Source organism: Carica papaya, chromosome 3, assembly GCF_054855325.1.
Source record: "Carica papaya isolate Zhongbai chromosome 3, ASM5485532v1, whole genome shotgun sequence".
Classification (NCBI taxonomy): domain Eukaryota; kingdom Viridiplantae; phylum Streptophyta; class Magnoliopsida; order Brassicales; family Caricaceae; genus Carica; species Carica papaya.
Window position 1 is genome coordinate 10,071,660 of NC_142311.1, and position 24,319 is coordinate 10,095,978.

The 24,319-nt window shown below is 35.7% G+C and overlaps 1 protein-coding gene across 1 annotated transcript; it reads right to left on the reverse strand.

The window, feature by feature from the left end:
* Window positions 1-463: 463 nt before the first annotated feature.
* On the reverse strand, window positions 464-23,475 carry COP1 (Transducin/WD40 repeat-like superfamily protein). The gene is made up of 13 exons (XM_088215635.1): window positions 23,047-23,475; window positions 20,868-20,945; window positions 20,383-20,538; window positions 19,657-20,022; window positions 18,234-18,391; window positions 18,062-18,127; window positions 17,201-17,279; window positions 11,128-11,283; window positions 10,902-11,000; window positions 3,936-4,040; window positions 3,455-3,634; window positions 1,015-1,125; window positions 464-933 (listed from the first exon to the last, which is right to left on the reverse strand). Exons 1-13 carry the CDS (start codon window positions 23,428-23,430, stop codon window positions 763-765), a joined length of 2,109 nt encoding a protein of 702 aa, XP_088071761.1. The 5' UTR covers window positions 23,431-23,475; the 3' UTR covers window positions 464-762.
* Window positions 23,476-24,319: the final 844 nt, after the last annotated feature.

Genomic DNA, 24,319 nt, shown 5'->3' on the forward strand with positions numbered 1-24,319 from the left:
AAAGATAAGATAAAAGATTTAAAAAAAAAAAAAAAAGAGAGATTAAATTATAATTTTACCCCGAAATAGTTTAATTGCAATTTAATGTAGTTTATTTTCTTACCATTTTATATAACATTGTTATTTCTTGAAATTAGTTGTCTTATAATCTTTTAACTTTTTTCTTTCCTTTTTTTTTTTTAATCATTCGTAACGAGTCAAACACAGAAATTTTCTTCATAAAATAATATAAAAATGACGTTAGAACATAATTGTAATAAGAATATATATTACAATACAAAATCGAGCCACAAGCAGTGTGTAACTTTGCCATTATGGTCTAGTGATTTTCCAAACTTAAATCAAATCCATTGCTAAATATTTATTCAAAAAAACTGCCAGGGACGACCATCTCAAGCACAGATTCGGACAGCTTCAAACCACTCTCACAAAGAGAGAGAAAAGAAGGATTAATTTTAACTACTACACCATTAAAGGAGGCCAGTGGCACTAATGAATTAACTTTAACCAGGAGTAAAATAATAGTACATATCAGGGTAGGTTGCCTGTATATTTTAACAACCCTATAAATGGTAAAAATTTACATGAAAAAAAAAAAAAAAAAAAAACTGATATCTATTCATCTATCTATCTTTCTTCACACTAGATCATTTATATACACTGGAACGCCATCATAATCAAGAATAGACCAAAGTAAAGATGTTTAACTCAAATGCAACTTTTTCTTCTCATCTTAAATCTATCTTCCATTTTCAGATTGATTTAAGCTGCAAGCACCAGCACCTTGATCGTCCCTTGACTGTTAGCAGTTAGCATTGTAGGTGTATCGCTCTTCCAGCACACAGCACTGATGAAGTAAGATCCTGCATCTTCGTCATGATCATCTGTGTCAGGTGAACCAAATCTGTGCCATGTTACAGGTTTGGAGATTTCCTGCAGAGTACCAAAAATACTCAGAGTTAGTTCCCATGAGAAAATGCATGAATTAAGTTGTTTTAAAGTATTTTCGAATACCTTATGGTAGACGTATACTTCATTGGTTTCGCTTCCACATGCAATGTACTCACTATTGACGGTGAGACCTACAAAGTTCTTCTCATTTTGATGACCTTTAAAAGTACGAACCTGTTAACACATTGAACAGAGGATTTTGCAGCTTAACCTTCCATGTATTTCTAACATAACACCACCAAATATAGCTAATGAGGCACTATCATCAATCTATAAAGGTAAAATACTCATTTTTGGTTTATGGAGTTCATTAGAATACTGTCACTTATATTAATTATAAAATAATGCTAATCCCTTGTACAATGATAAAATGAACCTCTTAGATAATTCTAAGCAGAATTGAGACAATCTATTTTAAATTCCATCTAAATTAGTGATATTCGAAATGTATCGTCTCAAGTACATTTATAATTGTCTAAGAGGTCAATGTACTGTCTCAATTCTCATTTTGTGAGGGGTTTGTATCCTCACCCTCCTTAAGTTAAGTTCACTTGTTCCAAACACAGCCTAAATAACATTAGGTCCCAAGTTAACATTCCAGTCATTCATTCAATCTTCCCACAGTCCCACATCTTGGATTGAAAGGCAAATCAGAGCCATAGTAACAATGATGGTAATTCCATGCTTAGCCTACAAGCCTCCGTTTTATGATGACACCAGGGAAGTTTGCTCTGCCAATAACTAGTGCAAAGAGGAAACATCATTGGCTCATAAACCTGCGTAAGATACTAGAAAATGTTTTCTCCAATACTGCAGACTCCATCATTTAGGTCCCTGAACTACCAAGTAGGAAGTTGAGATCCTTGAGCAATTCATTACAGGCTTTCAGTTCTATCATCATTTTTGTTAAATTTGATTTATAATGTGAATATGAACCATTATAAGGACTATTTTTCCTCTCATTATTCATCAAAATTTTCAACACATTTAAACAAGTTGATGAATGCTAAGGAGAAAAAACAATGTTCACAGAGCTAAAGGTAATACCTAAGTCAAAATGAACAGAAACAGGATCTATGGGTTTTTTCCCCCCTTGCAGAATAGGAGAGGTTCCTATAGTATTGAAACCCTTGTGGGACTAGCCACAGTTGGGGGATATAGTAGCAGTTAATCAAAAGTTGTCGGAGGACCCAAAATGTGTAAGTGCTAAATGCTAGAGCCATAGTCATAGTAGTTCAACTACCAGATGAATTTCATTGCATATAATTAACACAATAACTGACAAAAGAAAAAAGGGGAAGTTACGAAAACTAGTATGTATTTACTTTTGGAGAATCTCAATTAACAATAGACTTAAAAGCAATGTGGGCAAGCTGCAAAAACTATTATGTATTGTATTTGGAGGATCTAAATTAAGACCTTGTCCCTGGACTACATCCATGCAGTAAATAGAACATTCTGTTAAAAATTAAATGCTAATTTGACAGTGGAGGCACATGCCTTGCACTTAAGATAAGCTAAAGTAAAAAAAGTAATTTTCTATACAGTGGGTAATCTGCAAATCTATCATTCCCCAAGAATTCCCAAATCTTTAAATCTACCTCTCTTTTCTTACACAAAACTCAAACCTACACCTCTTTATATTTCTGCCTCCAAATAATTCACAACCCACTCTTGTTCCAGTTAGAACTGCTCCATTTATTAAGACATTTTCGTTTTTGGTTTTTCAGTACTTTCAGAGGACAAAGAGGCCTAAAACTTAGAAATGTTAGAGAAACCAAAGCGACTTGAAGATCTTCAAGAACAAAAAGGAGATATGGAGATTTATGAATTTTTCTAAGAATAATCATTTCCATTATTATAGAAAAGAGTACCTTTCTTTTCGTCAAAAAGTACTCATATCCACATATACTGTGTTCACATTTAGATATTAATTTTTGACAAAAATTCTAGTTGCAATTTGCTTGAAGTACAATGAGAATTCTGAATTAAAAAATTCAGGTGCTTATTGACATAATTTCAGAAGTATAGAGTGGTTAGGCAACTTCTAAAAAAAAAAAGCAATCTGAAAAAGCCGACGACTATCTTAATGGGGATCATGGGAATGTCTAGGGCAAAAAGCAACTCCCCTTTATTCATTCTTCATATAGAGGCTAGCATACAACAAATGTCACAATCCTCTTCATAAATAATTTCAACTACTAGGACCATCATCAAACAAAAATATCCACAATGATGAAATTTAGAAATTGCAAGAAAAGTTCAAAAACTTCCAGGTCATATTAGAATTTAATAAAAAAAAAATTTTATTAGATAAAAAGTGTGAATAGCATATTAAGAGAAGGCATCAAGGGAATGCCGCCCATATACAAAAAATTTACAAGTAATAGTCATTCGCACATCTTCACTGCTTCATGAACCAAATTTCTAATAATGCAGTTGAGGAAAAAAAAAACAAATAAATTTTTTTTATATGAAAGGATTGCTTTAGCGTGCTACTTACTAGTACATTCTCCTTGACATCCCATAACCGAAGTGTACTGTCTGTAGACGCAGAAGCAAGCTCATTGTTAGACAAGAATTTCACATAGGAAACAGCTTTCCGGTGGCCACTGAACACATGAAGCGGTTGGCTGATATTTCTTAGATCATAATAGTGAATGTGATGATCTGCTGAACCAACCTGCAAATACCAGCGGGTTTAATAGTTTAGCACCCTTCTTTACCCTCCAAAAAGCACGAAAATTTCAGATGTTTTTAAGTGCCATCATATAAGCATGTAACTATTTTTAGTAAAAGGTACCTAATAGAAATGAAACAGAGGGTTTCTTACTGTGGAAATAAAACATATTAAATAATAGATTACTTTTTGGTGAAGGTAAATAATAGATAACTACCTATAACTACAAATCAACTACATTCTTTAAAACCATTCTAAATTTATGTTAAACTTGGAGTACATTAGCACAAATGAATAAGCATACCGCAATATAGTTGCTAGATCCAGGATTATACTTAACACAGCATATATTCGCCTTCATGTCAATGTTGAGAACACTGGCTTCCTGCTTTGTGCACCAAACTTTAACCTGATTATTATTCAGAATGGATAAAATATTCAATTAGTTAAATGCCCATTGTACCCTGAATATCATAGAATTTTGAAACAGATAAATGCGTTCGAAATTCTCTCTCACTCTATCACCCACTTCATATCTTCCAAAGGAAAAACAAGAAAAGAAAAACTACAAAAAGAAAGAAGAAATGGAGTTGGCTCATCGCCATCCATTAGATTGAAAAAAATAGTCAACTAATATTCCTTCAAGCCAACATACTTGATGAACTCTGCAAAGGTTTGAGCTTCACATAGATCTACTTCATTTTCAGCAAAAAACCAAATTAAGGCAGCTGTCCTTTGCAGCATCTGCAGCTCGTAATCCCTCCTTGAGCCAAGGTTCTCTCTCTCCTGTTCTAATGAGAAAAAGCTCTCCATTCCTAAGTTCTTGTTCTTATCCTTTCCTGGCTGGCTGGCTCCTCTAGTCATAGCTTTTCTATCACCAAGGAAATTCCTAGGAAGAAAGGAAATAGTTCTCCACAATCTTGGAAGGTGAAGTGCAAGACATTCTCAAAGTAACAGAAAATGGGCTTTAAAGCCAGATTTTCTTTTAATCCATTCAGATAGGAGATTAGATGACTCTTTAGATCTCTCTGTGAATTTTTCTGGATTAGAGGTCATAGATCATGGGTCTGAGTCCTTAGAGGAGAAGACGGCTCCTTGTCAATTAGGGTCGGAAGAAACCGAATAGGCTGATTCCCGGAAATGAAAAAAAAAAAAGCAAAAAACAAGAAGAGGCCACTAGGCGACACATCATTCTGAGGGCATCAAGCACATGGCTGTAGGAGGTTTTTCTTGGCGGTTGGACAAGTTGCGACTCAGAGTTCGGTGGAAGGACAGAAGGAGGTTTTAGCAGAACATTGTTGGTTCTACGATGATGCGTCTCCTCCTCTGGTGCAGAACAACTATTGGGTTTCTCATATGCTGATTCCGGTGCGATTGGGAGAGGTGGTCTGCTGCCCTTCCTGCAACCGTCATATGGTTTTCAAGGGAAAGTTTAAGTTGGGAGAGAAAGATTGTGCAGGTCTCAAGGGGCCATATTTCTCTGCCCTGCTAGGTCATGAAATTTCCAAAAAAGTCAAAACAAAAAGACTTGATTTTGAAAGGGAGAAGAAAGGCGTCTTAAATTCCAGTCTAGGACTGCCCTTTCAGAAAAAGGTCCCTTGTCTGATGAAAAAAGCCTTCTTTCTTTGACAAAGGCAAATTGTTTACCAGGGCTAGTAAGAGTTTCAAAGCCACCTCACCCGGTCTAAGCTCAATCCAAATGGAGGAATTAAAATCACTGAAAGATCCAAGAGAGGCTCTTCGCTTCATCTTCTTCTTCTTCAGGCTGTGTCCAGCAATCAGCTTCCAGAAATAGCAGTTTTAGCATTGGGGCCACCAGCCATTGGGAAGTGAAAGTAATGATCTCCTGAGACCTGGCAAGTCCAGTGATTTACATCCTCCAGCTGAGTCACTTTCTACCACACCCAATTTTCTGCTACTCCATGTCCTATGTGTTAGGTGAACTTGATTCTTATTGGGTATAATGGCACTGTTTCTAGGATAGTAAGGAGTCTATGACATGAAAGACTGGTGGATTTCGGTAAATCCTCTCTGAAGGTTAAGAGATGTGAGATGGAGATCCTTTTCCTGCTTTCCGGGGCTGCCGGTGGAGTGATGGTGATGTGGGAGGAAAATGTGCTGCAGATTTAGGTTTAGGATTATGGAGGTGTGTTTGGCGTCTTGTCTCTTCAAACCTATGGCGATCAGAGGTGATTTTCACCAGGATGTATGGGAAGGGTGAAGGAAGGGATAGGGAGGCAGTATGGGGAGAGTCAAGAGGAGTGTAGAGGGAGGTCGGATGCGCCTTCAATTGTGCGATTTTAATATGGTTCCAAGTAGATCAGAGTGCTCGAGAGAGAGAGTATGTTTAGAATTTGCACTGAAGCGTTTTCTTGACGTGGTCTAACTCAAGGGAGAATTCTTCCTTACACTAGAATTGGAATGTTTATTGTTTCTACCTGTTTTCAGGCTCAGATGTCCGAAAATGTCTAGAAACTGTTGCAAACGGACAATGTCAGACCACTTTCCTATTTGTATAGAAATGAATGGAATGGTTTGGGGCCAGGGCCCGTTCAAATTTGAAAATAAATGGCTGAAAGTGTCAGGTTTTTATGAAAAAATCAAGAGTGGTGGAAGGAATTGGCAGTAGAGGGACAGGCGAGTTTTACAGTAGCCAAGAAGTTGGCAACAATGATGAAGAGACTTAAAATCTGAAGTTAGGAGGTTTTTGCGGTAGCTATATTACAAAGAGGGAGGAGTTATTCAAGGGGCTTGAGAGGTTTGACAGTTTGGAGGGGGAGAGGGGTCTTGGGAGGGCGGAGAAGGAGAGTAGAGAGAGGGTTAGGCTAGAATTTGCCAACCTTTTGATCATGGAGGAACTGGAATGAAAATAAAAAGCAAGATCGAGATGGATAAGAGAAGGGGGGACAGAAATACAAAATTCTTCCATAGCATAGCCAGCCACTACAGAAGAGTTTTTTACACGGAAGAGATGGAGGTTAGGAGGAGGGTGGTTCAGGTAACAAGGAGTTGAGAGAGGAAATCACATCTTTTTATAAAGATTTGTACTCAGAAAACATGCATTGTAGGCCCACGATAGATGAGCTCAATTTTGACCGAATAGGGGTTAGTGAAGGATCCCTCTTAGAGCAGGATTTCACAAAAGAGGAGATCTAGGAAGGTATCAGGAACTTTTGGCATGAGAAAGCCCCAGGTCGTAATGGTTTCAACATGAACATTTCCAACATAATTGGGGGTTTCTAAAAGATGACTTCATGGAAACATTAAACAAATTTCAGAGCATAGGGTCTTTTTTGAAGAGCCTGAACTCAACTTTTCTGGTTTTGTTCCAGAAGTGGAGGGTGCTTCAAGTATCAAGGATTTAGACCAATAAGTTTGGTGAGTGGAGCATACAAGATTTTAACTAAAGTCTGGGTTAGGAGAATATCTAGGATGGTGAGGAAGGTTATAGGTGGAATTAACATGCTTTTATGGTGGGGGGGAGAAGATCCTAGATGCAGCTTTAATTGCTAACAAGGTGGTTGATAGTATTCTCAGAGGGAGGGAGAGAGGGGTCTAATGTAAATTGGACATGTAAAAAGTTTATGATCATGTGAACTAGAAATTTCTTTTTTGTAGTCTAGATAGATTGGATTCGGTGTGGAGCAGCATACATAGATTAGGACGAGCATTTTCCTTTGCGGTCATGGTCAATGGAGGCTCATCCTAGTGTTTCAAAGATTTGAGGGGTCTAAGGGAGGGGTATCCTCTCTCACCTCTACAATTCATTGTGGTGATGGAGGCTCTTAACAAAGAGGTGCGTTTGTTCAGCAGTTTGAAAGAGGGGAAGGGTGAGAAGGTAATAGAGGTTACTCACCTATTTTTTGCGGACGATACACTTTTGTTTTGTGAACAGAAAGATAAGGTCTCACTTATCATCACGTGCATTTCGCTTGCTTAGAGGTAATATCAGGCCTCAAGATTAATTGGTCCAAATTCGAGCTTGTGATGCTCAAAGATACAGGGGTGCAATTCAAAAGGCTAAAATCCTAGGGTGCAAAAATGTAAATCTTCCTATAAAATATTTGGAACGCCTCTGGGAGATTCAAGGAGATTGATTTTTGGGACCCGGTGGTGAGCAGATTTAAATCTAGGATAGCTAGGTGAAAGAGGGTTTGTTATAAAGGCAATAGATTGACATTTATGAAAAGAACATTCGCAAGTATCCCCATTTATCTCATGTCCTTGTCAACTATCCCCTCCTCGGTGGCCAAAAGATTGAAGAGGATTCAATATAATTTTCTGTAGGGTGACACAATGGAAGAAAGAAAATATCATTTGCTTACATGGGACAAGGTGAACAACCTTTTCCTAGAAGAGGCTTGGGTTTGAGATCGCTTGGTGAGTTTAATAAAGTAGTACAAGGAAAGTGGCTATGGAGATTTATGGAAGAAAAAGGAAGTTACTGGTGGAGAGAGACAGCAGCAAAACACATGGTAGAAGGAAGGGGATGGTTTTCTGAATTTCCGAGGAAATCTCACGGGATGGGGCTATGGAAGACCTGCATGGGGAGGGGGGAGCTTCTAGGGGTGCAATGGCTGGAGGGTGGGTCGGGGAGAGAGTGCAATTATGGGGAGATAGCTAGATTCAGAGAGGTGCCTCATCACAGATATATCTGAATGTTTATGTAATAGTTTGCAATGAGGCTGCTACTATGAAGGAGTCTACGGTGGGAAATAATGGCAATGATGAGACTGTATTTTTTACTTGGGAGACAAAATGGAAATGTATTCTTCCTCTAGATAAGTTGATTAAAAGAGGCAGAATTCTTATAAATGCATGTTATTTATATAAGAGTGGTAAAAAAACTTGTAATTGCACATGGGCTCTGGAGTTTGGCTTATGGACTCTTGAGGTCATTGTGAGTTATAACGAGGTCAATCAAGAGTTAACTCTATCCTTGGGGTGGATTACAAGATGATAAGAGGATAAAGCTTATACCTTTAGCCATCTGACAGTTCAATTTTGGCCCTCTTGATAAATGGTGTATTTTCAGTTAAGAACTTAATCTCTTTGTCAATCTGAAGGTGCTTTTAGATTTACCTGAAAGCCACTTTGGTAAGAGCATAGAGTGTAAGAATCCTGAAATCATACTCGTTTAGTTATATGTCAAGGAGGGCAGGTTGTATGTGTAGCTGAAATTCAGCGAAAAGTGTGGTAAACTTGCACATGAATAAAGATATGAAACCTACTTCAAACATAGATAGGCATATTGTGAGTGTTGCGGGTCACCTAGCTAATGCATTACTATGACCAATATCGATATGTGTGAGTGTTATCCATGTGATGGGAGGATCATTTGCACCTTTCCTCAATGACGATTTAAATGACATCCCGCAATAAAACTCTAGATGTGATATTGAGTGTAAATGTGATATTTTGAATGTAAATGTGATAACTTGAATGTAAATGTGATATTTGAGTGAGAATGTGTACATGTAACGTTACAAGATAAAAAATTAATTATTAAAAATTATCGAACTATTAAGCGTAAAGATTGTAAAGTTAAAAGCATTGTGAAAAATTAGAAAGAACTTTTGGTTGGGAAATTTTGAATACTGCATTTATTACATATATGCGTGTGTTTGCATGATGCCTAACTAGAGTATTAGAATAGTGGGAATACTTACTGAGCTAGTGAAACTTGTTAAATTTTACCCCAATATTTTATAGATCAGGTGAACACGGAGAAAGTACCGGACGAGAGGAGGACACGTGAGGGTACCCTGCTTAGTATTTAATCTGTCTTTTGAGGTTATTGTATCATTTTGTTAAACTCTACGTTTTGAACCTCATATTTTGTATATATAAATATTGTATATATTACAATAGATGATTAGTTTTACTTAATTTTGGAGCTGAGCACATTATTATTTTGTAGGTCCCACTAGTTGGGAACAGTATGCGTACGTCTGTGCCTCAATATTGGGGTCGAGACGTTACAATTAGAGACCATTGTTTCAAGACCTTGAGTTTTTTATTTAAAGGTTAATCCATCATTTGTAGGGAGTATCTTGGAACCACTACTGACGTTTTGTGTTCTTCTAGGTATCTCTAATCCCTTCATACAGAGGCGACACTCTCTTGATACCTTGCTTACAATAATCTTTTTGGGAAGGACAATTTTACATATTTCTGCCAAATCCTTCTATTATTAAGTACGGCTGGTACCATTTCGATGTGTTCTGATTCTTCCAAAAAAGAGAGGTTTGATGCTTTTGAATTCAGTGTATTAATTCCAGTTCCTACTTGCAGTATGCTCTTTATGATCTCTGCTCATGATTCAATTGCCATGTATTTGGCTATTGAGCCTCAAAGTTTATGTTTTTATGTACTCGCAGCATCAAAAAGAAAATCTGAATTTTCCATGGAAGCCGGCTCGAAATATTTGATCTTAGGTGCATTTTCCTCTGGAATATTGTTATTTGGGTATGACCAGACAACTAGCAATATCTACTATTATCTTTTCTTAACCATTCGGCTCAGGTGGGACCAGAAAACAACTTTGGTTTTCCCTATTTGTTGGCCCTTACTATCTTCCATAACAAGCCCTCGAGCCTCCTTTGCGCCGCCTTCCTTGTAGAAGCTGCGGGTTGACCCTAAAGGTCGAATTTTATGGTAGAGAAGGCTGCAATAAAAATCTGGCCATGAGAGACCTTATTAAGTATTGGAAAAGAAAAGGCCTGTTGATAGAGCTGAGCGGGAGGCTAAATTAGTTATCAGGTCAGAGAGAGGCCTGGCCCCTAAGCTGGCCCCCTTAAAAAACCATTACTTAATAAGGATTTGTTATGCTCGACATGTCAACGACTTACTATTGTGAATCATCTCATTTTCTCTCAAAGAAAAAAGTGGAAGGACAACATTCAGGTGAAAGTTTCAGTGAAACTGTACCTTATTCCTCGTACTTGCACTTACCCAGCCAAAGGAGGGGGGATATTATCATTTTGAATCAAGCATAAGTAACATTAACAAATCACCCAAACTGGTTCAATTCAAGATTACGTTGAGTGAGTTACAACAGGCACACTTTTGGTGATTATGAGTGGGTTGACAATGGAAAGACACTTCCTGGCACTACCTGATACAGCATACTGTAGTTCCATTATATAGTTTCGCATGATGGTGGCATTAAAATCCCATTATTGTATTGCATTAATATACAGTAAAGCAGAGATCTCATAAGTAGAGGAAGATTTTCTTTGAAATGAGAAAGAAAAAAAAACAGAGGTACCTTACAATCATCACTTCCGGATACAAGCATTGATGGTTCTGTGCATGAGAAATCAACACTCCAAGCCCTCTTCTCATGCTCTTCATATTCCATTAGGGACTGCCAAAATCATTTACAAATAAGTGTAGAAAATGAAGTATTTTATGATGATACATAAATAAAGATACAAACATTAGCTGAGGAAGATATCAAGATTAAGAAGTAACAAGAATAATTCAATATTTACCTGCCGGGTTGTCACATCCCAAACAGTTACTATTCCTTCATAGTCACTACTTGCTATATGATTCTTAGCATACTTGTTCCAACTCAAGCAGCTAAGCTTAGAACGTGTTGACATCTCCACAACAGGACAGTGCATGTCAGTTGGTTCATTCACAACCTGAAAAACAATGGTCAACATTTCTCTTATAGGAAACGAAATGTTACTATGTCAAGAAAGAAGAACCCCCCCCCAAAAAAAAAAAGAGAGAATAAAGAATATGAGACCAGAAACAATGGTCAGAGAATCTCTATGTAACATTGAGTGAGAATAATATTTAAAGGAATCATATGTCTTAACTGAAAGAGATATCAAGAGACAACTTATCCCCCTCTATCCTTATTTTGGGTTCTTTGAAAAGACAGAAATTCTATAACTTTTGAGGGTAAAACAACTGATTTGTATAGATTGAGAGATGAGTAGATGCATTATTTTGGATTTTTATTATAGAACATGACATGATTAGTGATGTGAATTTTGAGCATGTCATTGACTCACTAACTACATTGTAAAGCTTTTGTATAGGGGGCAGTATCCCCAGTTGTTTGGTACAAAAAAAAAAATTATCCCTAAAGATCCTTGTGTTTCACTCCAGCCATATCACCCACAACCCAGCAAAGAGAGGCCCTCTTAACGACCCTTAATCTCCTTCCTCTTACAGAACCCAGAATTGCAGAAAAAAAGAAAATCCTCGAGTATCAGGTTTTTCACACAAAGTTTTGATTGCATCATACAATCATAAAATTAAGAAACTTTCAAATATTTCTTTGAATAACCAAAGTCTCTCAACGATATTTATAATGCTTCCTAAGTAACCCTTCCCAAATAAGATTAGACTAATATATCCTGTACATTTTCTCTTCTCGATCTTAATAATATTTCTTTTTCTAACCTAAAAAATACTAATACTAATAGGATTAAGAAATAATACTATTGACACAAATAGGAAAACTGAATACAAAAGAATAAAATTCTAAAGTTATTAAAACTATAATTATATACTCCTAAATCGTACAATAGTTCTATTACGTAATAGAGTTATATTTTCTAATCTACTTAGGCGAGCTAAAACGCACTCTGAATCATGCAGTACCAGGATATTTGAGAGAAAAATTCACTTCTGTAATTTTATTAAATTTAGAAAACTAAATAGTTCAACCCTAGTGCTCTCCATTTATATAGGGACCTATATCAGTCAATATCGATAGAAATATAAAATAAGATGAACAACTTAGGCAGTAAAATTCTATATCAAAGGAAGAATAAAAAAGTAAAGAATTTCTGTCCTATTTGGTACTCTGCATCAATTACCATACACTTATTGATTAGAACGAAAGAAAAGATGCTATATTAAAAGCCAGTGTTAAGCATATTGTTGATAAAGATTTCATGCTAAGTAGAATATTATATTAGTTAGAGTTCTAATAATAAATAATTATATCCTATAATTAGAGTCCAACTAGAATAAGAATAACTACTCTATATATATCTTTTAAATGTAAACACAAACTTGGTTCATCCGCGCCTAAGCAGAGCCGAGCTAGATATGGTTCCAGTTTTTTTGGTCCTTTTTTGGCTCCTTGGTGTAGATACGAAGTCTGTTTTTCATTACTGGGTATTTTTTCTTCTTATTTTTAACATTCTAATATGACAAAAACAAAAAAGATGAGTGCTACTAGTTTTGATAACTCTTTATTGCAAATCAGTTCCGTAAAACTTGATAGAACTAATTATCTTACTTTGTCAAAATCTTATTTATTGTTCATCAAATTTAGAGGATTGCAGAACTACATTACTAATGAGGTGAAGAAACCACATGTTGGTAGTTTAGAATATAATAGTTGGGACTCTGAGAGTTCATTGGTAATGTTATGACTCATAAATTCTATGCAACCCCATATTGTCATAACATATATGTTACATATTCACCTCACTACCGAAAAAATATAAAATGCAGCATTTCTTACATATTCACAGATGGGTAATGACGCCCAGATTTATGAACTCTATAATAAATTTCATGGCACAGAGTAATAAGATATGACTATTTCTCAATATTTTTCTGAACTGAACGAATTATGATAGAAATTAGATTACTATCAAAATTTTCAAGCAGAGTGTCCTGCAGATGCAGTCAAATTTCAGAAATTGATAAAAAGAGAGCGAATCCATAATTTTTTAGCTGGTCTGAACACCGAATATGATCAAATACGGATCCAAATGCTTGGTAAGGATCCATTTCCTTCATTAGAACAAACTTATGCTTATGTTCAACAAGAAAAGAGTAGAAGAAATGTCATGCTTCACATTGTACCAGTTGAAAATGCTGAATTAGTTGTTCAGTATTATCAACCCAGAAATATATGGAAGTGTGACTATTGTAGCAAGCCAAGACACACTGGGGAAACTTATTGGAAGTTGCATGAAAGACCAATTAGAGGTCGGGGATGAAGAAGAGGTGGAACCAAAAGAGTTCAAGCAAATTTTTTTGAACTTAGGAAAATATCTGGTTCACTATCCGTTTGAGTCTTTTCCACATAAGAAATTCAAACTCCGAAACGCTTTTTGAGTCAATTTAACTCTCCATCAACTGTTGACACATCAAATATGGTAAACTCAGATATTGCTCATCCTATTTCTACTCCTGATAATTGGATTATAGATTCTGAAGTTAACAGACACATGACAGACTCTTTTAAAGAATTCTTAACATATTTTTCTTGTACTAAAGGGAATAATGTTCGTATAGCAGATAGGTCATACACCCCCGTGTCAAGAACAGATTCCATTAATTGTACTTATACTATTACACTGTCTTCAGTTTTACATGTATCTAGTTTTTCTTACAATCTTTTATCTATTAGTGCTATAACTGGATATCTCAACTGTAAAATTGAATTTTTTCCTAATCATTGCATCTTTCAGGATCTTCAAACCGGGAAGAGAATTGACACTGGTAGACTGCAAGATGGCTTATATGTCTTGGATAGACATCTGAATTTAATTGAAAATCAAACAACTATTGGGAATAAATAAGTCAATATGGAGATACTACAATAGTACCGATTGAGACATCTTTCCTTTTTTATTTTAGAAAAATTATACACTAAGTTATTTAAAAGAACTTCTATGAATTGTTTGTTTTGTTATGCATGCGAACTTACTAAACATAAGAGAAGCTCTTATCATTTAAGTAATAATAGAAGTACTGATCCTTTTATAACTATTCACTCTTATGTGGAGGGGACCTACTTAGAATACCTTTTTTTTTATTATAGATGGTTTGTTACTTTTATTAGCTGTTGTACTAAATTAACATGAATTTATCTGTTTAAAACAAAATGTGATGTATTTTCATATTTTCAATCTTTCCGCAAAATGAAATGTACAGAATTTAGTGCTAAAATTAAAATTCTGCGAACTGACAATGGTAGAGAATATATGTATAATGGGTTCTGTGCCTACCTGGAATCAAATGGGATAATTCATCAGAAAAGTTGTGCCTACATCAGTGAACAAAATGGGGTTGCTGAAAGAAAAGACAGCCACATACTGGATGTAACTCGGTCATTAATGTTTACTATGAATCTACCAAAGAGTTACTGAAAAGATACAGTTCTCTCAGCTGTCTATCTTCTTAATAGAATGCTTTTGCGGATCTTGAATTTTAGAAGTCCTATAGAGGTTTTGTAAGGAAAAAATTCCTACATTGTTTCCCCAAAAGTGTTTGGATGTGTGTGCTTTATTCATACTAGACATGTGGGTAAGCTAGAACCTAGAGTACTTAAGTGTGTATTTGTTGAATATTCTTCTACCCAAAAAGACTATAAGTATTACCATCCACCATCTACAAAATACTTTATAACTATAAATGTTACCTTTAAGGAAAATGAGTCTTACTTTAACTCAAACCCAACACCTCTTTAGGGAGAGAGTGAGAAGGAAGAAGTGATACCTAATTGGGTAACAATTGAAAGTCATATCCAGGGAGAGAATTCTACTGCAGAAAGTCTCAATCAAGAAGATAATATTGGACGTTTAAATAAAACAGACTTGAAAAGATATTCAATGAGAGAAAAGTCTGAAAAACTCATCATGCAGTCTGTTCTAGGTCAAGAATCTTCTTTGGTTCCAGAAGATACTGATGAGTTGTTTTCCTCATGTAATTTATCAGATAAATCTATTACTATTAGAAAGGGAATGAGAACTTGCACTAAGCACCTTATATCTAATTTTATTTCCTATGACTCTCTATCTCACTCCCATAGAGTTTTTGTCTTGTCTATTTTCTCTGTGTTTATTCCACAAGATTGGAAATAAATTTTAAGAGATCTCAAGTAAAAAACAGTCATGATTGAAGAAATGAAAGCACTGACAAAGAATAAAACATAGGAACTTGTTTCACCTCCACGGGGAAAAAAGATAGTTAGTTACAAATAAGTGTTCACCATAAAACACAAAGCAAGCGGATCAATCGAAAGGTACAAAACTAGATTTGTGGCTAAAGGATTTCCTCAAACCTATGGGATTGACTATCAGGAGACATTTGTACCTGTTGCGAAGATGAACACAATTAGAATACTTTTGTCTTACGCAACTAACCTTAATTGGGACGTATAGCAGTTTGGTGTAAAAAATACATTCCTCTATGGAGACTTAAAGGAAGAGGTGTATATAGAAATTTCATCCGGATTTGAAGATAAGAGGACACAAGGAAAAATTTGCCAATTAAAAATGCCTTATCTGGATTAAAACAGTCTCCAAGAGCATGCTTTGAATAGTTTAGAAGAGTTATAATCTCTTTTCGATATTAACAAAACAATGCGGATCATACCTTGTTTATCAAACATCGTGAGGGTAAGGTCACTCTTATCATTAATTACATGAATGATATTGTGGTGATTAGAGATGACACAAAGGAGATGACCCAGTTGAAGGAACTTCTTATTCAAGAGTTTGAAATAAAAGATTTAGGAAAATTGCAATACTTCTTGGGGATTAAAGTTGTCAGATTCAATAAAGAAATATTCATTTCTCAAAGGAAGTATATCATAAACTTACAAAAAGAGACTAGTATGATGGATTGCAAGCCGACTGAATCACCTATTGAAAGCAACCACAAATTGCAAGTAAGTAGTGGTGCATCAGTTGACATGAGAAAATACCAGAAACTAGTTGGAAGACTCATTTATCTCTCACATACTAGACCTAATATAGTATATGCAGTTAGTCTTGTGAGCTAGTACATGCATGACTCTCATGAGACTCATTTACATGTTGTCTTCCACATATTACGATACCTGAAGTCTGCACCAGGAAAAGATCTACTCTTTTCTAAGCGTGGTCACCTTAAAATAGAAATATTTACAGATGTTAATTGGGCTGAGTCCCTCGGTGATAGAAGATCAACTACAGATTACTGCAAACTTGTAGGAGGCAACTTAGTCACATAAAAAAATAAGAAACAAAGTGTGGTTGTCCGCTCCAGTGCTGAGGCAAACTATAAAGCAATCCTTCAAGGAGTATGTGAATTATTATGATTGCAAAAACTAATGAGGGGGTTAAAACTGCTTAAAGACGAGAAACTATCCCTATTTTATGACAGTAAAGCAACAATTAACATTACTCATAATCCACTTCAACATGGCAGAACAAAACACATTAAAAATGATCGACACTTCATAAATGAGAAGGTGGTTGGTGGCTTTTTATATTTATATCATGTATTTTCTTACGATCAGGTGGTTGATATTTTCACTAAATGACTATGCAACAAATCTTTTCAGAACCTGATTTGTAAGTTGGGCATGTATGATATCTTTGCACCAACTTGAAGGGGAGTGTTAATAAGGATTTCATGCTAAGTAAAATACTATATTAGTTACAGTTCTAATAGTATAATTATATTATATAATTAGAGTTCAACTAGAATAAGGATAACCACTATATATATATCTTCTAAATGTAAATACAAAAAATAAGTAATAAAATTAGAAATTTATTTTCTCCAAAAACTTCAAATATTAAAAAAACTTACCGATGAGAAGTCAAAAATCTTGATGCGCCTGGAGACACCAGCAGTGGCAAAATATTCATCATCACGATCAAATTCAATGCTGCAATAAAATATAATTTCACAAAGTTTCAGCAGACATTATTATCCAAGAAGATAAAGAAAGTGTATTGAGAAGACACCAAGGGGTGCCACCCAGGCACAAAAAATAGAATATTACAAATTAGTTAAAATATGTCTGAGTTCCCCCATATTCTCAAGAGGATATAGAGGATGACCCTTGAACAAAACCAAAAGGGGTCTTGCACTCTCCAACAGAATATCACAGAATACCGAATAGATGCAAACTGAGTGTTTTGGGGGGAGGGGGGGAGGGTGGGGGTGGTGTGTGTGCGTGAGAGAGAGAGAGAGAGAGAGAGAGAGAGAGTACATTAAAAGCCCAGATTTGTTTTTTGAAGGAATGAAAAGCCTAGGATATTCAGTCATGATTTGTCTAAACATACTAGCAGGAATAAGAGGAGACATAAACTTCTATAAGATTCTAAGGGGAATGAAGACCAACATTTGAATTGTATCTGAACAGAGATTTTCAATTTGAGAAGTCATTACTGACAATCCCTAATAAAGAAACTTGATAACTGAAAAAGAAGAGCAGGAAGGAAGGAAGAAATTGCTCCCTTCAGCTTCAGATGGTTTGTGGGTTCTTGAGCAGAAGAATCAGAAAACTAGTAGCTCCTAAAATTAACCCTTGCCTACAACTGCTCAGGGACAAAATGACATTGGGTATCTAACATGTTCTCAAGCATATACAACATGAAGCCAGTCAAATGCATCATCCCATATTTTCAAAGCCAAGTATCCACTCATATGAAAAAGAAAAAGCACCTTGACACTATGTTGGCCGAATGAAATAGATCCCCGTGCCGAAGTTCAGCGATAACCCTCAAACGACTGTTTCAGAAAATTAAGCAAAACAGATAAGCTAAAAGTAGACGAACACTCTACAAAAACACAGTTTAGTAGTTCTTCTCTGAAACACAAAAATTAGAAACTCAACCTGTAACGAGTGAAAGTAGTCAGCACAGACTGAAAATCTGCAAGACCTTTACTATAACCATCCCTGTGTATGACATTTTTATCACTTTCTAGCTTATTATGTGGTTCGTTTGCCAACTGGCGTCTCTTTTGCAGGTAACACTCTTGTAGATCATTAAACTGGAAGGCAAAATAATCTTAACCCAGTCAGCCAATGAATCCATAATATTTGATGCTATCAAAAAATCCTGAAGATAAATTTTCTCACAAGTTGCAGAGACAAAAAGATTGATATACACAATCACCAGTGTTTAACATAACATTCCATGAGCTCAACAAGATTAACAAATTGCTTCATTTTCCAAAAGTCAAGGTAAACAGAGCCAATCAGAAGGTCTTGTTATTCTCCACTAGACAATATTAAAGCTCTCCAAATAATTATAATAATTGTTATCATGCATAACTTCCCATGATAAAACCAAGAAGAAGATAATACTTCCATGCGGAAACCAGCCTCAACATGCAACTGTCCCTTTGAAGACATTGAGGTATCCAAAGCATTCATTTGCACTCCACCTAGGGCCTCGGGAGTCAAACCATATACAAAAAGGCTTAAATAGATAACTGCCGATTTTACTATTCAGGTTTTGTTCAAAGAAGTCTTCGTACTATATTTGCGTTTGAATTGACTCTGTACATATTGCAATTTACTCAAATCCCTCAATTAACAGTCAACTTAACATGCATTAGTCAGCTGTCACATCATCCTTTGTTTAAATGCCACATCACTATATCTTTGCCCAAGTCACCGAAAAACCAGGTTCTCCCTTCTTCTTGGCAATTTTCCATGGCCGTTCGTGGGTCTCTTTCCTCTGCCACAACCATGAGGAGCCATGGAAAATTGCCAAGAGAGAGATAGAGAACCTGGTTTTGGTGACTTGGACAATGATGTGATGTCATCACGATTGACTAACCAATGACATGGTGATTGACTAACAGACTTTAAGTTAGTTGATAATTGAAGGGCTTATTTGAACAAATTGCAATTGTACAAAGTCAATTTGAGTGTGAATATAGAAAGTGAGCTTATTTGAACAAAAGTTAAATGTAGAGAGGGCATTACCTATTTAAGCATGTAAACAAATACCATGTTACCAGAATAGTTCCTTCACATGACACCAAAAGATTGCATGACAGCAAAAATGTTCACATGTAAATGTCTGAATAATCAGGAAAGAGGACATGATTTGTAGTTGTTCCAAAGCCAAATACAGTGTGAAACAGCGAGATTAATAAGCAAAATAGAACAATGAAAATTAAGTTTACTTCTTCACTCACATTATCATTGAAATTCTCAAATTTTTCTGACATTATAGGGAACAGTTACGTATCATAAAGATGATCGAAGGCCAAAAACCAAAAATGAAACATGTTAAATCACAAACCTGTGCATGGACCCGCTTTTTCCTTGCCACAGAAAGAGTTGATTGATTAAAGCATTGGGAATCTGACCCACTCAAAGTATTCTTTCTCTGCATTCCATGACTATCAGAGCTTAGTTGACCCCTGCCTTCCAACTTTTTGTTCTGATAACTTCCAGCAGACATCCCTCCCCTTGCATTAAGAGAACCAGAGATAAGACCACTGCTGCTCTTATCTAATAATGGCAATGGCCATTGCTTTCTTGTACTAGAGTCATCCCCAAGCATCCTCAACTTCACAGAATACCTGTCCCTTGCACGATATAACTCTATTCTATGTCTCTCAACAACACTTATGTCCTCTTTAATGTATTGGAGATCATTTTGAACCTGAAAAGATTTGGAGGAAGATCATTAGAAGAACCAATTATCACACACATTAATTATTCTAACTGCTACAGTGAATATTCCATGTGATGTGAGCAAAGCGCTTAAATTACAGATACAAATTTGCAGACCAAAGTCAACAATCCCATGAATCCTGCCTGAAATATTTAACAGAAGAAAGTACAGCATGCCACATTGGCCACCAGATGCCACGATAAATTCTATGTATTGGAGATAAGACCATATCAATTATTACATGTTAAAGAAAAAGAAAGAGTTCAAAAGATAGTGAGAAAACAAGTGAAGTAAGAAATCGAAAATTAATCAGCCACGAATCTATAAGTGCCAACCCTGGCTACCAACCTCATTAAGTTCATCAACTTTTTGCTTCCGTAAACAATGCAAGAAGTCTAGTAGGATTTGCATATTTCTTTCAGCTTCTTCTTGCTCCACTTTCCTCTTCTTCTCTGCAAGTAGCGTCAAGAGGTGGTCCATCTCCTTAATTGACACATCACAACCCTGCATGAGAATCAAGAGACCATGTCATCCTTAAAAAAGAAACATCACATTCATTGTAAGTTAACAATATAGTTTCATAACAGCAGGATAGAGATGGTGAAACTCAGAAATATGATAATTTACTTATACTTCTCAAGTTAAGAAGTTCATCAATAATATTAGTAAATAAAATGTGCCCAGAAAGGAAAGCAAAAATATAAATAACAAGGCTTTATGAGAAAAGAGATCAAAATTGGTTAACAAACTAAACCAAATGCCCAAACCACACCAATGGTATGCGAATTCACTTAGATGTATCACTAAGATAAACTGGTTTGCTGATAACTGACCTGTTGTAATGCCTGACGAAATTGCTCCACAGGGGATGCAGTTTTTGATACTTGGCGAGCAGAAGTCTTCTTCAATAGCTACAAATGTGGTACAGACAAATCGTATAACAATAAGCTGCATTGCCAGTAGATAATTTCAACATACCAATTATGTTCAAGCAATGGTTAAACTATAAAAAATATCAATTTAACCATAAAAGTACAATTTTACTCCAAAAGGGAAAAATTACAAGATAGAAAAATTTTTACTTTCAATTCACTCAACACTGTTAAGCACATCCTATTATAAATCTTTAGCAACACCCTCTCCTTGAAAGTTGAAACATATATTGCCCCAAGCTAATAGACTTATTATAATAAAAAGAAAATGTAAACAATTTCATAGCATGCAATAACACTTCTCTTCACATTTGGTTGAAAATAAAGAAAATTATATAAACAATGAAAAAATAGCCACATTACTAAGATTTATGGAAATAGTAGAGGGTTGGTGACAGAAAAATCAAAAAGGGGGTGAGAGGTCTCATTCTTTGCTTGTGGCAGACACTCAGTCCTACTTCTTACTATTTAAGCTTAGTTTTGGAGACATGACTGAAGATATCTCCATACTTAGACAACATAGATAAACAATATCAGGGACACTAAAAACCAATTGAATCGAACATATAACCATAATCATTAACACATTCTTACTAGTCTTACAGCTTAAACTAACCATGCACAGCCAGGTTACAGAGACACCTTTTCTTATAGAAAAAATAATATATATTCCCAAGCACGAAGAGGATGTAGACCTGTATATAGAATAATTACAAGTCAATTAAAATATCAATAAGGTCACCTAATTCCCCGCACAAATAAAAAGGAAGACTCCTAATCAAAAGATCTAGGATCTAGAACCAAGTATCTGCAAGTCTATCAAAACCTACCTCTGTACCCTCAAATGCTCTTCTGTTCTTTTCATTCCGTATGACTCAAAAAGTAGCCAAATGGATAAGACTTGATCACTTATCCTTACGCATTCCACCCCAAACCCGCATCTCATCTTTCACTTCCCTTGCCATTACTCAATTAACCCCAAGAGACCATAAGCCATAAGCCATGGCCGATATACAGAAGAGCCCCACAAAAGGATATGGTTGCACAATTCTACATCTCTCTTACACAAATAGCATCCATTAATCAAGACTTACCCCTCCTTATCAATTTATCCCGGGTTAAGATGCATTCCCTTGCTGCTTTCCATGCAAAAATAGTCACCATAAGCGAGGCATTGGCTTTCCAAATCAGTTTAAATTTTCTCATAAGTTTTCCCACTCTTTTGGCTAAGTGGGAGTTGAAATATTTTATGGAGAATGTCCCTTTTGAGCTTAGAACCCAAACCACTTCACCCTTGTCCCCGTTAAGAACTCTCTTAGATAGCAATTGGAGAAGCGTCATACTCATTAACCTCCCAGTCATTGAGATTCTTTGTCACCTTGATTAGCCACGTACCACTCTCCAACAAGTCCTGTAAAGAATCCCTAACAGAAACCTCTTTGCTACGGGCGATAGCATAAATCAATGGAATTGATTCATAAGAAATCTTCCATCCATCCACTCGTCTTGCCAAAAGATAACTCTTTCTCTTGGTTCCACCTCCCATTTAATGCATTTCTGGAAGTCATTCCTTCTCATACAAACTCTTTTTCACATCCCAACCCCAGAAGGACTGTCTAGCATCAAATTGGACTTAACCAAGATTTGGCATCGGCAACAGAAATTACAACTCAAAACAGTTAAATAAGGTATCTATTTTAATAACCCCAAGCCTTTGATTAAGAAGAAAATATTGCTGGCAATGATTAAGGTCAATAATGACCCAAAAAATTTCCTCCCGGCGAAAAAAAATGATCAACATAAAACAAGATTAATCCATATAATGACGGAAGGTAACTTAAAAAATGAAATTAAAGCTTACTTGTTAACACAAGAAACCTTTAAGTACAGGTGAAATTAAAATAGAAACATGTTTCATTCAATTTACTCAGTAATCATGATGAAACTCAATTCTAATCCTAATCTGAAACACTCACAATCGGCTACGCCGATATACGCGCATGCATACAAACAAATACTCCAAATAATCTCGAATATCAAACGAAAAATTGAGAAGCTTAAAAAAAGCAAGCTAAGAAACCTTGTCCAGCAAGAAGTTAGGGAACAGCTGATTGTTAGTCAGGTAATTGCCACAACAGGGGCAATCACTCTTGTTGCGTAGGTGCGTGATGACGCACATGTAGCAGAAGCTGTGGCCACACGCCGTGAGGAATGCGTCCTTTATAATCTGCATGCAAATCGGGCATAGTAAATCCTTATCCAGCTCACCAACTCCGACATCGACCTCGGCAGAAAATGATGCCGCGCCGCCGGGCTCCGGCGGAGCGTCGGCGGAGGAGGGTTTTAATTCGGGCTTCACAGCTGGAACAAGTGGCTCAGTCGATACTTCTTCCATCTCTTGGTTGTTTTCGTCTTCCTTCTGGTTCCGGGGTGCGAATAGCCCTGCAGTTTTAGCCTTATGCATAAGCGTGTGGTTAGTGTGATTTTGTGAGGGTTGAGAGAATGGAGATGCACTTTGTCGCACCACGGCACAGCGACAAAAGTTGTGGCGTGGGCCCCATGGCTCTGTTTGTGAGGGTGAAAATGGCCCACGTGAGCGCGCAAGGGGATGCGGGTCGGGTGTTTAGGGGGGCGTGGAATAAGGCGGGTCGGGTCAAGGTACGGAGAAACGAAAATGTTCCACCAGTATTTTGAGTTTTTTTGGAAATTATTATTTTATTTTGTTACGTTAAAGAGATAAACCAAATATATTCCAATAAATATTACTATTATTTTATAAAAAATAATGTGAAAATATTTGGATTTTAATATAAATACTCTTAAAAAATATCCGAAAATTTTGACAGAAGTATTCTAATATTTCATACATTCAAATTTTAAATAATCCTTGTTGTCAAACAAAAATAATAAAAAATAAAATAATTTAGGGCGTATAAAATGTTTTATCATCTTTTCCTTCGGTTAACATTTAGACAAAACACACACAGGCACTACATTAGCACTGTATTTGGAAGCTTCGACATAAATATAATAAATATTATAATATAATATCTTATTAGCTTTTATTTGTGCAATCACTGACATATGTTAATTAATTAAATTTTAATTTTAATAAATTAATTATTATAAATCAACCATTATCAATTTATATTATACTCAAAAAGAATAACAAATTATAAATCACTAATTAAGTTAAAACACGTTATATTTAAATATATTAATACTTTTTAACTTTTTTTTAAAATAGATAGTTTAAACAACTAATAGTTTAAAATATTTTTATATTTTTATATAAAAATTTTGTGATCAACATGTAACCGTTTAATATATAAATATTTCAATAATACAACAAA

What these genes read in the sequence shown, in the direction of transcription:
- COP1 (XM_088215635.1), bottom strand. Translation starts at nt 23,430, where the DNA reads ATGCATAAGGCTAAAACTGCAGGGCTATTCGCACCCCGGAACCAGAAG. An exon ending in ACTACTTTCACTCGTTACAG is followed by an intron (nt 18,128 to 18,233) that starts GTTGAGTTTCTA and finishes TTTCTGAAACAG; the next exon opens with TCGTTTGAGGGTTATCGCTG. An exon ending in AAGTATACGTCTACCATAAG is followed by an intron (nt 934 to 1,014) that starts GTATTCGAAAAT and finishes GGTACTCTGCAG; the next exon opens with GAAATCTCCAAACCTGTAAC.